This window comes from Vigna radiata, unplaced genomic scaffold, assembly GCF_000741045.1.
Source record: "Vigna radiata var. radiata cultivar VC1973A unplaced genomic scaffold, Vradiata_ver6 scaffold_431, whole genome shotgun sequence".
In the NCBI taxonomy this organism is placed as follows: Eukaryota; Viridiplantae; Streptophyta; class Magnoliopsida; order Fabales; family Fabaceae; genus Vigna; species Vigna radiata.
Window position 1 is genome coordinate 20036 of NW_014541982.1, and position 15393 is coordinate 35428.

At 38.8% G+C, this 15393-nt stretch overlaps 1 protein-coding gene across 1 annotated transcript; it reads right to left on the reverse strand.

Moving 5' to 3' along the window:
* Nucleotides 1-5458: 5458 nt before the first annotated feature.
* LOC106778719 (protein FAR-RED IMPAIRED RESPONSE 1-like) lies at nucleotides 5459-6610 on the reverse strand. The gene has a single exon (XM_014666707.1). It carries the CDS (start codon nucleotides 6608-6610, stop codon nucleotides 5459-5461), a length of 1152 nt encoding a protein of 383 aa, XP_014522193.1.
* Between the last annotated feature and the right edge of the window lie 8783 nt (nucleotides 6611-15393).

Genomic DNA, 15393 nt, shown 5'->3' on the forward strand with positions numbered 1-15393 from the left:
CGACACACGATACGCGAGCCTCTCCTTTCACGAGACCAAGCAAGGGAACCTTGAACAAAGCTTCTGAGAACTTTCCTCTGACAAACAGTGTTCTACTAAGCATCTCAGTTCAAGAACGTTTCCTTCTGAAGTTTCAAAATCTAAATATATAGCCAAGTACACTGAATGCCAAAGGTCAGCTCCAACTGCCATGAATAATCGATTATTGTAAGTGATAATCGATTATTCAAGTCCGTTACAGAGTTTTCAAAAAATGATAATCGATTATATGAAGTGATAATCGATTATTCAAGTATGACTTGTGATAATCGATTATTGCTCCTTGATAATCGATTATTGCAGGTAAAAATGTAAGTGATAATCGATTATAACTTGTCCATAATCGATTATTCCAATTAAAAAAACAAGGTTTAAGATTTTCCTACTACATCCAAACTCTACAAGTTGCTTTTTAAATAAATCTAATGTTCTCTTTAAATAATACTTCTTGCAGTATCATCAAAACAATTCTTCAGGTTTTACCAATGCTCCTTATTGGTAACACTTAAGAGCGCTCCCCACAATTTGAGTAGTGGCTCCCCAACTTGACTGAATGCAATGGAGCAATGGCACAGCCCAAGGACTCCTGTAATCGACTACTGAGACACGGTAAGCGATTACAAGTGGCTGGAAATATAGTGTACCAAAACCTCAGGATCGCTTCCCACAATTAGAATAGTGGCTCCCAACTTGACTGAATGCAGTTGAGCAATGACACAACCCAAGGACTCCTGTAATCGATTACTGAGACACGATAAGCGATTACAAGTGGCTGAAAATATAGTGTACCAAAACCTCAGGAGCGCTCCCCACAATTAGAATAGTGGGTCCCCAACTTGACTGACTGTAGTTGAGCAATGGCACAACCCAAAGGCTACTGTAATCGAGTACAGAGACATTGTAAGTGATTAAAAGTGGCTGAAAAGTTAGTGTACCACAACCTCAGGAGTGGTCCCCACAATTTCAATAAATTAACTCCCCAACATGACTCACTACAGTTGAGCAATGACACAGCCCTAGGCTCCTGTAATCGATTACAGAGTCACTGTAAGCGATTACAAGTGGCTGAAAAGTGTTTTGTAGCAAAACCTTAGGAGTGCTCCCCCCAAATTTGAATAGTGGCTCCCCAACTTGACTGACTGCAATTGAGCAATGGCACAGCCCAGGGGCTACTGTAATCGATTATAGAGACACTGTAAGCGATTACAATTGACTTAAAAGTTAGTGTACGAAAATGTCAGGAGTGCTCCCCATATTTTGAATAGTGGCTCCCCAACTTGACTTAGTGCAGATCAGCAATGTAATCGATTACAAGGAATGGTAAGCGATTACTAGTAGCAGAAATGATTTTGTACGAAAACCTCTTGCGTACTCCCTACAAATTACATAATGGCTCCCGAACTTCCCTCACTGCATTTTTTTTGAAACTTTTTAATGTACTACCTCGTCTTTCGTATTTGTTATCACAGAGTTTTTAAAAGTATTTGTTGGAAGTTCAATATGCAACACAATTCAAAGTCGAAATGAGGTTTACTGAGTAATGTGAGAAGTGATAACAATAAGAAAAGCCACATACATTCATTTAAAGACTTAACAAAAGTTTACAAAAGAACAAGTTCTGAAAAGAAAGGTAACATAGCACCCAACAATGAAATTTAATCTAAGAAGCCGAATGTCGTTCGTTGCGGAGGTTAATAAGTTGTTCCTCCACACTTTCAACTCGACTTTGAATTGTGTCCAATCTATTGCCCAGGAACATGCGGAGATCTTTTATCTATGTCATTACTTCAGTCAATGTGGCAGAAGATGATTCATCTCGAATTGGAGACAATTGTCTTTCTTCTTGTTCTTCATTACCATCATTTGCTTCTTCATTACCTTCTTCTTCATCATTGTCAACATCATCTTTGTAAACCCATACTCCTTCAGCGTTTTTTTCATAACCTATGGATGTAAAAACATCGTAACCAATCCTCTGTCTACCCTTGACTTCGGTGAAAGGGTCAATTTCTGTAGGGACACCGAAGTGTTCCAAGAAGGTGGTAATTACATGCAGGTATGGTAGTTGGGCGTTGTCCCTTATAGCCCTTTTCATCCTGTTTCGAATGACATGGCCCCAGTTAATCTCAAGAGAATTCATCATTGCCCACATCAACATAATGTCCTCCTCCTTTGCCTGTGCAACATTCATTGAGCGAGAAAGTAAGACGTGACAAAGTACATAATGAAGTAATCTACATTCGAACTTCATACATCCTGCCAATAATCTTCCTCTATTGATTGGTCGTGGATCTGGTTTACAAATCATTTGCCTAGCAGTAACAAAATTGTATTCCTCCTTCCACTCATCAACTACATGTCCTTCAAAACGAGCACCAACGTAAGGAATTGAAGTTAGTTTATGAAAAAGAGTAGGTTTGATAGTCCTTTTCACCTGCTTAACCTCACTTCGAATGACTCTAGAGTCTGATATACTCATATTGTTATAAAAAACTCGAACTAATTCAGGGTAGTAGTGGCGTCTAAAAGCGACAAATTCACTTAGGCCAGCCTTTAAAATGTCGTAGAATTCGAATTCTCCTGCTTCCGAAAACACGTCATCAAGGTACTTCCCTTCAAGGATTGGACGCTCACAGAAATGTGCAGCGAACCTTTCGTATTGCTCGTCGTTGGAGAACATTTCATTACATGTTAATGGTGGCGACTTTGGAGGGGAAGGTGATGGGTGATTTCGAGATCCCCCTTTGGAAGAGGAAGCTCATCGTTTCTTCTGAGCACGATCTGCCATTAGTGGTCTTTAGGGTTTTGAAAAGGGGAATGGACGTTGTGATTAATTTGCAGTGAGGAACGTTTTCCTTTTGCCAAGTGGGTTAAAACCATATTTAATAAGTAATGGGGTAGTGGGTGAGGTAGGTAACGGTTAGAGTGGCCGTGATTTTAAAACTGGGTGGTGGAAGTTATGAAGAATTGATGGAGGTTATTAAATGTGTCTGCAGCGCCACTTCATCTGTTGGCTGACATGCTGCTGTAATCGATTACAACTGTCATTGTAATCGATCACCAGAGCAGTTAGTTAGTGTCATACAATGTTATTCCAAAGATTAACAGTGTGCAAAAGAGTTTTGAAAAATATATCAAAATAAAAGATGATCTAATAATAACAAACATCATCAAAGTGAGTTATCAAAATTATTATGAACAACAAATAACAATGACATAAAGCCAAGTGGAGGCATTTCAGATAGTTGTGAAACTTGTTGTATTTCGTTTGAATAACGAAGGACCTCTTCAGATTGTGTAAGAGTAGAGGTAGTTGTTTCCTGAGATCAGAAAGCCACATATATGAGCACCATGTGACATAAATAAGAGAATTCAATTCTTTTTCCAATTCATTAGACGTTGATTCAGATTCACATGCAGCCTCAGCTATGTGATGAAGGTTGAAAAACAGTTATTTTCATATGTCAATTTAGACCAAATGACTCCCTTTACTACTTAGAATGAGCTTAGAATCAAGCAAAACTCAATAAACGAGTCTGTAGAGAGTCAAAAGCTGTTTTTAGCGATATTATGCTTGTTTTGCATTGTTTTGTAGTATTTTTGAGAAAGTGAAGAATGGAGCTGAAGATAAAGGTCTTAGACTCAAGAAAAGAGAAGAAAATTGAAGATTTGAAGAGTCGACGCACCGTCCGGCGGCAACTTACACCGTCGGGCGGTCCAGGGCGAGGAGTAGGCACTGGCGTTGGCGCTGGGCAGATCTGAGGGAAACCGCCGGGCGGTTTTGCGATTTGTGGGAAACTGCCGGGCGGTAGACTTGTTCCGCCGGGCGGTTGTCTGCTGGGCTTGGGCCTGTTTTCTGATGCACTCCTCACCTATAAATAGCCCTATTGCGAGTTTAGATGCATTCTTTTGACAAAAGGGGGCGGCCAGACCTAATTGTGCTCTCTGGAGAGGATCTCTTGGATGCTTAGGCTCCTTTTCATCTTTTCTAGGTTTTGCTTTTCCATTCTTCATCCATTTTTCATCTAGATTCACCATGAAAATGGTGAACTAAACCCTATTGTTGTTAGGGGGAACAATGTAATCTTTTGATACTCTCTTTTATTGAAACTCTTGATTATTTATATGGTTTCCATATGTTTTGATTGTTGATTGTTGGGTTTCTCATCTGTGCTTAATGCCTTTATCATTTAACTCATTCGATAATTGATGTTTGTCTTTATTGATACAGGGACATACAGTAATGGCATGAACTGGTGAGTAATTCCTTGATTATGCAATACCACCTAGGGATAGGGGTAGGATGATCAATTGCTTTTAACTTCTGCTCTATAATGTTGTATTAATTGCTAGGGGAGGCTAGGGATAGCAAGCTAGTAATTAGTATTAAGCTCTTTTCGCCGAGGGATCGGGTTAAGGGTAGGCTAAGAAAGTTGCATGACAATTAATTAATCAAACTAATAATTCAAGAGGAGTAGATAAGAGAGAGCGGATTAGATGAAATTGTAANCCNCCAACAACTCNATTCATCCATTGTTTTCTTTTGTCAATTGAATCAATCTCTTTTGCATGTTCATATTTTATTCTCCTACACAATTATTTAATTTTTCTTTTCAAGTCTTATAATTTTAATTCACGTGAACGATAAAACCTTACGAGTCTCTTGGGAAAATGATACTTGGTCTTACCATTTATTATTACTTGATACGATTTGGTACGCTTGCCAATCTGTCAACACTATGTCATAGAACTGCTTACACAACGATTGGTATCTTTGCATCTTGGGTTCCTGATGCAAAGAACTTTAACCTGCCCTAAATAGTGTGTGCTTTCTTCTGATATTTTTACTCCAACGGCGGAGCACGTATTTAGAGGGGACATTTTGCACATCTTCCTGACCGAGAACCAGTAGGCAATGCCGACAAATAATACCTCTAAACTCAAATAGTAGACAAGAGCAACTTGTTTCCTTTGTAAGAGGATCAAATTAAACATGGTAATATTTGGCGGAACATTTTCCATCCCACATGCACTCTTCCTTGATCGTGTACTTGTAAGAAATACAGTCCTTGACCGTGTCTTTGATGAAACAATTCATCCTGGACCAAAACTCATTTTGTACTTCCTCAAATTTTGCATGTGTGTACTCAACTTGAAATTGTCTTTCAATAGGTGATTGAGACCCACAAGCAGCCGTTGTATTGAGGGAAGAGAAGTCGACTTTTATTTCTTTTTGGGCTTTGAATTTAAGAGCATTATCATACTGAACCACAAATTGTTGAAGTGTCGTACTTGAATTGATGAATCCATAAAAAAAAAACATTCATTCCCTCACTTCTTTGAGTTGTGGACATACCCGCCCAAAAATGATTTTTCAAGTAGCAAGGCACCCACATGTGTTTCTCATCGTACAAATTTCCTAACCATTCATTATTTTGTAAGTTGATTTCGTGAAAACTTCTTTCCAACCCATTTCAAAGTCAACTGTGGAACAACAGTCATATACAAGCACTTTCACATCGTTCTTGATAGCAAGATAATTTTTATAGCCTTGCAATTTTTCAGGTATCTTTTTCATTATGTGCCACAAACACCACCTATGTTTTGTTGTGGGGAAGACTTCTTCAATTGCATTAGCCATTGCCTTACACTGGTCTGTAACAATACTGTCTGGTGCCTTGTTGCCCATACATCTTAACCAAGTCTGGAATAACCACACAAATGACCTAGTGTCCTCCGATGAAAGTAATCCACAACCAAGTAGGATGGATTGTCCATGATGGTTTACTCCCACAAATGGAGCAAATGGCATGTCATATTTGTTTGTTAAATAAGTAGTATCAAAAGACACCACATCTCCAAATTCCTCACAAGCAGCTCGGCTTTTAGCGTCCGCCCAAAATACACTAGTAATTTTATTTCCTTCATCCATTTCTAGTTCGTAGAAGAAATTGTTATTGAGGTCTCTCATTTTTGAAAAGTGACTTAGTAGCATCTGACCATCCCCCTCCTTACAAACTGACCTTCTATGTTGACCGATGAAGTTTCTAGCATCTCTCTCCATAAATTGCATATTTTCATATCCACCAGCGTCACTGACCATGCTAAGAAAACTCTTGTTTATACGTACATCGGCGTCATTGTTAACTTCCAATGTGTGTTTCGCATGCATGTTCAATTTTCTATTGGCACGAATGAGATTGGAGGTGTGTGGACAAAGCTCATGACTGTGCTCTAGAACAACAGTCTTGACAACCCATTTGTCATCTTTTGAAGCAAATGTTATTCCAGCAGGGCATTGATTAGTCTGACTAGGTAGAGTTTTTACTTCAGGACGAATGTTAGAAACATATCTACCTTCCCTTGAACATACTAATATCAAGTTGTACACTTCATTATTGTTGTCCTTCTTTGAAGTTCTTGTTCGAACACCAAAGCCACATTTTTTTCCATACTCACAATAAAATTTCTTTGCTTCTTCCATAGTGTCAAAACACATGTTCAAAGTAGGAACCAACTCTGAAAAACTATCATCTATGGTATTAAATTCCTCAATGCTTTCACCATCCATAGTCATTTAATGTCGACAATTGTGCATCCCTTGAATGTATGTATTACCTACCTATATGGCTTAAAAAATTAAATAACTAAACAAATCAACTGATACATATGGAAGTCATAAATATATGAAACAACGTTGTAAGAAATGGTTCCACCAATAAATTTAAGAAAATGGAAGAGGTAAGAAATTTAGTACTGGACTGTACTTACATGTAAACTTCCATTTGAAGGCCTTCAATGCTTCAATATACTCGTGTTTTAATGTTCTTGTTCTGCTTCTTACCAACCACCAACAACCACACTGTGCCTTTAAATGCTGCTTTAGTTAACTTCAAAGGAGACGTCTGGTGAGAACGAGCACAAGTATTGCAAAAGATGAGAGTTTGAAAGTTGAATGGTTTAAGGTAAAAGAAATTAATGCAAAGAAGATGAATCACAACAAATGAAGACTACGGTATACGGTGTTTAAGGAAGGTAGCAGCATTTAATGCATGTCATAAATTAGGTATGGAAAAGGTGGAGTGTTGAAGTAAGTATAATTTGCACACATTAAATGCAACTTTCACTAAATAAGCAAAAAGTTATCCTATTGCGTGGGAGAGTGTGTGAAAAAGCAATCTGCACTATCATTTTCATGAAATCTCGTTCATTAAATGCATGAAAAATGTTTACAATGAGAGTGGAATTGTTATAACAAAATAGTTGTTAATTGAATAAATATTTTGATCAATTAACGTAAACCTTTTGTTAAGTCCTCATTAGTCATATCAATGATAAATAAATTAGTGTTAAAGTATTTTTTTAGTAACATTTATTTATCAACTTTTTTGCTCTTTATATAGGACCACACATTACGCCCTACAAAGTCACTCTGAATATAAATCCAAAATTCCAAAACACTTGTTCAAAGTAATGTGTATTCTTCACAACACGGTTTCCAGTTTCGTACTTAATATCTCTGGTTAATAAATTCTATTCTTCTTTCAGGTAAGAAGACCATGGATGCTTGGGAAGGTCTTGAAATTGACGACGACGTCCTGCAATCTTTCTTGAAGAAATGTGATAGTTCCCCATCATTGATTCCTGGTCCGACTGGGAATGTGCAGGCAGCCATGATGAATAGGATAAGTGATGATCCTCGTATCACCCAACAATTTACTGAGGATGTTGCTAAAGCAACATATGAAAGAGATTTCAATTCAAATGCATGGAAATGGGCTGAGATGTACATCAAACACCATGGTCAGTAATTCTATAAACTTTGTCATTGTAAAATTATTTTGAGATGATACTAAAATTGTGAAAGAGGGTGATATTAATAACGTCACTCACCTACATACAGGAAAATCAGTGTCAACCCTTCACCTTGTTGTTTGTATTGTTAAGGAGTGTCACCCGAATGGACTTGGTGATATGAAACTGAGTCTAAAGGTAATATTTATCAATAACATAGTTTTGGTACGTTAACTTAATCTAATGTAATATTAAATGTGGGCAGGACCCTACTGGGACTATGAAAGCGTCCTTACATAAGAAAGTTCTTAAAGATCCATCTTTTGGTCCACATATCGGTCTTGGTTGCGTTATGATACTTAACAATGTAACCCATCTTATTCATAGATCTATTTATACTCCATAATTTTTGGTATTGTTAGTCATATTATTTGCTTCTTTTCATTTAGGTTCGTGCATTTAGTTCATTTCCACCAAACTATTATGTTAACATTGTGCTTCGGAATGTAATCAAAGTATCTGGCGCTGACATATGTCCTCCCACAAAGAAACTCGTCATGGAGATACCCAAACCAGTCATTCGACCCCTTGTGCTGGAAGAACCAAATATGGCTGAAATTATGCGAAAATTTAGAAATCCTCATCATCTAAAACCATCTACATCGAAAGTACCAGACAACAACAATGGAGAGAACTCTAACCTAGTGTAATGATATTATGTAGACATAACTGTGGATCTTTGTTTTCGTTTGCAGGTTACTTTGAATCTTTTAAGGATTACTGTAGTAATGTTCACTATAATTCCTTCTTTTGCTTTGGATGACTGTAATATGTATTGGGATGACTGTAATATTTATTGGGATGACTGTAATTTGTACTGGGATGTCTGTAATATGTATTAGAATGACTTCATCATTGTTCACGATGATTGCTTTATTTTGTTTCCATATGGTATTATGGTATCAATGTACATGCCATGGATCAATGAATATGGAAATTTTTTTCACAAGGTCTACTAATTTTAGTATCTTTATGTTGGTACAACATTATATTTTACAACCTTGGATGAAATATAAATCAATTAATTTGGATGAAAGACCAACAGCAAACTGGGGAGCCCCCTCAAGCAGAGCTAGGGAGCAACGTTGGACTTTTGGTACACATGCCAATGTAATCGCTTACAGTATGTCTATAATCAATTACACAGTCTCACAGAGTCCCCCTGGCTGACACGTGGACTTGGATCAAACGCTCTTACTTACCACTGCACACGTGTTGGTCCTCAAGAAGGGACATGTCATCCCAGACTCTCAACTTGGAAAATAACCAAGTCATGACCAACACCACACTGGGGAGCCCCCTCTAGCAGGGGCAGGGAGCAGCGTCGGACTTTTGGTACACATGCACATGTAATCGCTTACTGCATGTTTGTAATCGATTACACAGTCTAACAAAGTCCCCCTGGCTGACACGTGGACTTGGATAAACCATTCTTACTAACCACTGAACACGTGTTGGTCCTCAGGAACAGACATGTCATCCGAGACTCTCAACTTGGAAAATGACCAAGTCGTGACCCAGAAAAGCAAACTGGGGAGCCCCCTCAAGCAGAGGCAGGGAGCAGCCTCGAACTTTTGGTACACATGCCAATGTAATCGCTTACAACATGTCCGTAATCGATTACACAGGCAAATCACACTCACAGTCCCCCTTCCCCACACTTGGACTTGGATCAAACACTCTTACAAACCCCTAATCCCAGACTCTCAACTTGGAAAATAACCAAGTCATGACCAACAGCACACTGGGAAGCCCCCTCTAGCAGAGGCAGGTAGCAGCGTTGGACTTTTGGTACACATGCCAATATAATCGCTTACAACATGTTCGTAATCGATTACACAGGCAAATCACTCACACAGTCCCCCTTCCTCACACTTGCATTTGGATCAAACACTCTTACAAATCCCTAATCCCAGACTCTCAACTTGGAAAATAACCAAGTCATGACCAACAGCACACTGGGGAGCCCCCTCTAGCAGAGGCAGGGAGCAGCGTTGGACTTTTGGTACACATGCCAATGTAATCGCTTACAGCATGTCCGTAATCGATTACACAGGCAAATCAATCACACAGTCCCCCTTGCTCACAGTTGCACGTGGATGAAACATTCGTAGAAACCCCTAATCCCAGATTCTCAACCTGGAAAATAACCAAGTCATGACCAATAACACACTGGGAGCCCCTTCTAACAGGGGCAGGGAGTAGCGTTGGACTTTTGGAACACATGCCATTGTAATCGCTTACAGCATGTCCGTAATCGATTACACAGGCAAATCACTCACACAATCCCCTTTCCTCACACTTGCATTGGATCAAACACTCTTACAAACCCCTAATCCCAGACTCTCAACTTGGAAAATAACCAAGTCATGACCAACAAGACACTAGGGAGCCCCCTCTAGCAGGGGTAGGGAGCAACGCTGGACTTTTGGTACATATGCCAATGTAATCGCTTACAACATGTCCGTAATCGATTACACACGCAAATCACACTGACAGTCCCCCTTCCTCACACTTGAACTTGGATCAAACACTCTTACAAACCCCTAATCCCAGACTCTCAACTTGGAAAATAAGCAAGTCATGACCAACAGAACACTGGCGAGCCCCCTCTAGCAGGGAGAGGGAGCAACGTTGGACTTTTGGTACACATGCCAATGTAATCGCTTACAGCATGTCTGTAATCGATTACACAGGCATATCACTCACACAGTCCCCCATCCTCACACTTGCACTTGGATCAAACACTATTACAAACCCCTAATCCCAGACTCTCAACTTGGAAAATAACCAAGTCATGACCAACAGCATACTAGGGAGCCCCCTCTAGCAGGGGCAGGGAACAACGTTGGACTTTTGGTACGCATGCCAATGTAATCGCTTACAGCATGTTCGTAGTCGATTACATAGGCACATCACTCACACAGTCCCCCTTCCTCACACTTGCACGTGGATCAAACACTCTTACAAACCCAAAAACAATGGTAAGCGATTACAACATGTGTGTAATCGATTACACAGGCACTCGTAAGCTATTACAGGCTCACTGTAATCCATTACACACACAGAAAATCATCATCAGAAATAATTCATGAACAATAGTTTATAGCTGTATTGATTTCGTTTCATGTGTCTCTTTACAATTGTGTCAAAATATAAAAAAAAAATAATTCATTACACTCTTACAAACTTTAGCTGCTGTCGTTTCATATAAATTTCCACAAATCTCTCATAATTTGTAATAATGTAAATCATTACATTGTGTATTCAAGTGCTATAAATTAACAATGTAAACCAACACATTTCTAATTTCCTATAGTAATCCAAAAAGCTTCAGAATTGAAAATCTTCGAACGTTGTCCTCGTCTAAGATCCAGTCGCATATATATTTCTTCCTAAACTCAGTCGATTGTTCCTGAAATTAACATGCATATCACTTTAGAAAAAAATCAAATATATAATGTTATATTTACAAATTCATAAATTTACAGAACTGTAGTATAATTAGGCATGCTTTTGCCATCATATTTGTCCTCTCCATCCCAAATTTCAAAGACTTTCATCATGATGACACCACAATCGAATCTGTACACAAAAACAAAATACATCCATTACTTGTCTTAATGAAAACATAATCACTTTATGAATAATCCCAATAAACTCTTACGTGTTAGGTTGGACAAGAATTTTCGCTTGTTGAACATTCAAAGCAATCTTAGAATCTTTCAATGTATTCGTAAGCAAACCCCAAAAATGTTGAATATTTTTAGCCTGTATTGTACACAAATAACCAAAACAAGGTCAAATAAAGAATGATTTAATCGCTGACCACACAACAACAACTCTAAAACATACAATGCTTTTGTCGATCCCAGAACGTCCTCTGATTGCCTTGTTCAATGAGTCAATCACAAAAAACTGCAAGGTGCAGACCTTCAGTGCATAGCACCACCAGTGACCACTACTAACAACTGGGATGAACACCTACATATTTTATTTTTAATAAGTCAAAATAAGAACTTCATATTAAATCAACTACTACCTAATTAAAAAATTCAGTATTCTTACCCAATCAGCATTCAATAACTCTTCCACTCTCACTAGATCGTTTCGGAAATAAGCCTGGTAATCATTAAGTTGCCACACATGTCTTTTGGCAATTCTTTTCTTATTGTCGTTCAGAAAATGGGTCTTAAACAAAACGACATACTTAATCAATAAACAACCCTGTACATAAAACAATAGACAATATAAAGGCAAAATAAACAAACTGCAATTACAGCTTTTACCGCAAACATTGGACTGAATATCATCCTCTTAATGGATCCAGTCAACCTTTTCTCAAAGTACATGAACATGGTTGCTGCAAAAATTATAACCTACGAAAAAAAACAGAACTGTAACATGAACTTATTCAACTTGTAGAATAAAAACAACATTAATAGAGGTCAACACTATAATTACCATGTTGTCTACACATTCTCGATGCCCTAAAGAGTTACAATCCTTCGTGGTCAGCAATTGACCCATTATTTCACAAACATAGCTGAAAAATTTACAAAATCATATTAGGTACCAAATATAATTGTGAACTAATACAAATAAAGTCAACGCATGTTACCTCTGTACAATGCCTTTGCTTGTCGCAAGGAAGTACAACATAAACACATCAACCGTTTCTCTTGGATCACCAACAAAGGTATACAAAGGCTCTACGACCATCGGTTGAACATCAACNATCAACCGTTTCTCTTGGATCACCAACAAAGGTATACAAAGGCTCTACGACCATCGGTTGAACATCAACATTTACTTCATCCTCTTCGTCATCACCCATGTCGATGAAAGCTGGTGAATGCTCTAGGGGTTCTTCATCACCAACTTCTTCATCTGCAGCTGGTTCATCAACAGGTTCTTCATGTGCACCTTATTCAGGTGTTACAACTGCAACTTCATCATGTGTTTTTGCTTCATGTGCGTCACCTGTTGCTGCTTCTTCATTCCCCTCACCAGCAACATCAACGAAAGGATATTGTTCAAATTTTCTCATCTTTCTTCGATGACTAAGTTCCTTCCTTAAAGCAGCTATTATTGACAAATTAGCAAGCGTACCAAATCGTACAAGTAATATAAATGGTAAGACCAAGTATCGTTTTCCCAAGAGACTCGAAAGGCTTTCTCATTCACGTGAATTAAAATAATAAGACTTGAAAATAAAAATTAATAAATTGGATTTCAGAATAAAAATTTAACATGCAAAATAAAGTTGATTCAATTGACAAAAGAAAACAATGGATGAATGGATGTTTTTGGGGGTTTACAATTTCATGTAATCCGCTCTCTCTTACATACTACCCTTGGATATTAGTTTAATTAATTCAATTGTTATGCGACTTTCTTAGCCTCCCTTTAACCTGATCCCTCGGCGAAAAGGGCCTAATATTAACTATTGGCTTGTTATCCCTAGCCTCCCCTAGTAATTAATACCGCATTAAAAACAGAAGTTAGCGCAATTGATCGTCCTACCCCTATCCTTAGGTGGTATTGCAAAATCAGGAAATTACACACCAGTTCATGTCATTATTGTACATCCCCATATCAATAAAGACAAACATCAGTTACCGAATGAGTTAAACGATAAAGGCCTTAATCATAGATGATAACCCAACAATAATCAATCAAAACATATGGAGACCATATAAATAATCAAGAGTTTCAATAAGAGAGAGCATCAAAAGATTACATTGTTTCCCCCAACAACAATAGGGTTTAGTTCACCATAGTCATGGTGAAACTAGATGGAAAATGGAAGAAGAATGCAAAAGCAAACCCTAGAAATGATGAAAAGGAGCCTAAGCATCCAACAAATCCTCTCCAAAGAGCAAAATTAGGTCTGGCCGTTCTCTCATGTCAAAAGAATGATTCTGAACTCGGAATAGGGGTATATATAGGTGAGGAGCACATCAGAAAACAGGCCCAAGTCCAGCGAGCCACCACCGGGCGGTTTAAGTGTGTTGCCCGGCGGTTTGCCACAAATCGCACTACCGCCCAACGGTAGGGGTCTACTGCCCGGCGGTTTCCCTCAAATCGCAAATCCGTCCAGCGCCAACGCCAGGTGCCTACTCCTCGCCCTGGACCGCCCGGCGGTGCGTCGACTCTTCAAATCTTCATTTTTCTGCTCTTTTCTTGAGGCAACGACCTGTATCTTTAACTCCATTCTTTACTTTCTTCAAATTAGCTACAAAACAATGCAAAACAAGCATAAAATCGCTAAAAACAGCTTTTGACTCTCTCTAGACTCATTTATTGAGTTTTGCTTGATTCTAAGCTCATTCCGAGTAGTAAAGGGTGTAATTTGGTCCAAATTGACATACGAAAATAACTGTTTTTCAACCTTCATCAGCTATCTCATCCTTTAGGAACAACACAACTAGTTATGATTGTTGTCGAATCACCACAGCCATTAAAAACACCATTATGGTACCTTAATGTTGACGGTTCCTCGGACAAACGAGGAGGAGGAGGATATATAATACTTGAGGGTCCAGACAATCTTATAATTGAACTGGCCATCTCTTTCAACTTCCAACTCAGCAACAATCAGGCAGAATACGAAGCACTGATCGCCGGATTGATTCTAGCTCGAGAGTTGGAATTCGATCGTCTCGAATGGAAAATGGACTCTCAGTTGGTGGTTGGACACCTAAACGGGACATTCCAGGTCAAAGATAACCATTTGCTGCGATATTTCCACAAGGTTAGTGATTTAACCAAAACTTTTTCCAGTTTCACAATTTCACATGTTCCCAGATCGCAAAATTCTAGAGCAGACCTCCTATCCAAGTTGACGCATGTCCGGGGCAAAACACAACTCTCTTTGGTTATCAAAAGCACTCTTGATAAATCAACAGTTGAGACATTCGCTACTGACGTCGCCACAACGAGAACCGATTGGAAAAAGGAGATACTACAGTTGATGGTCCAACAAGAACAGGGGGCAAATCAGTACAACCGATTCAAAGCGAATCACTGGATTTACAATGATAGGCGACGACTTATACCGACGAGGATACACCTCACCCTTGTTGAAATGTTTATCCGACGACGAATATGTCATGCAAGAAATACTCCGAGGATACACCTCACCCATGCAAGATACACCACATATGTGGAGCTCACTCAAGAAAAAGACTACTAAGGGCCAAAATACTCCGAGTTGGGTATTATTGGCCGATAATGGAAACCGACTGCGCCGATTTCGTTCGCAAGTGCATCTCCTGTCAATCCCATGGGAATGATTTCCGAGTTCCCCCAGAGAAACTTCACGAAATAATATCACCATGGCCATTCGCCCAATGGGGAATGGACATAGCCGGACCCTTACCGACCGGCAAATCCCAATGTAAATTTCTTCTAGTAGCAGTCGACTATTTCACTAAATGGATTGAGGCATAGGCTTTGGCATTAATCACTGCTCAGAAAGTTCAAAAATTTATCTGG

Coding starts and splice junctions, on each gene's coding strand:
- LOC106778719 (XM_014666707.1), bottom strand. CDS start 6,610: ATGGATGGTGAAAGCATTGAGGAATTTAATACCATAGATGATAGTTTT.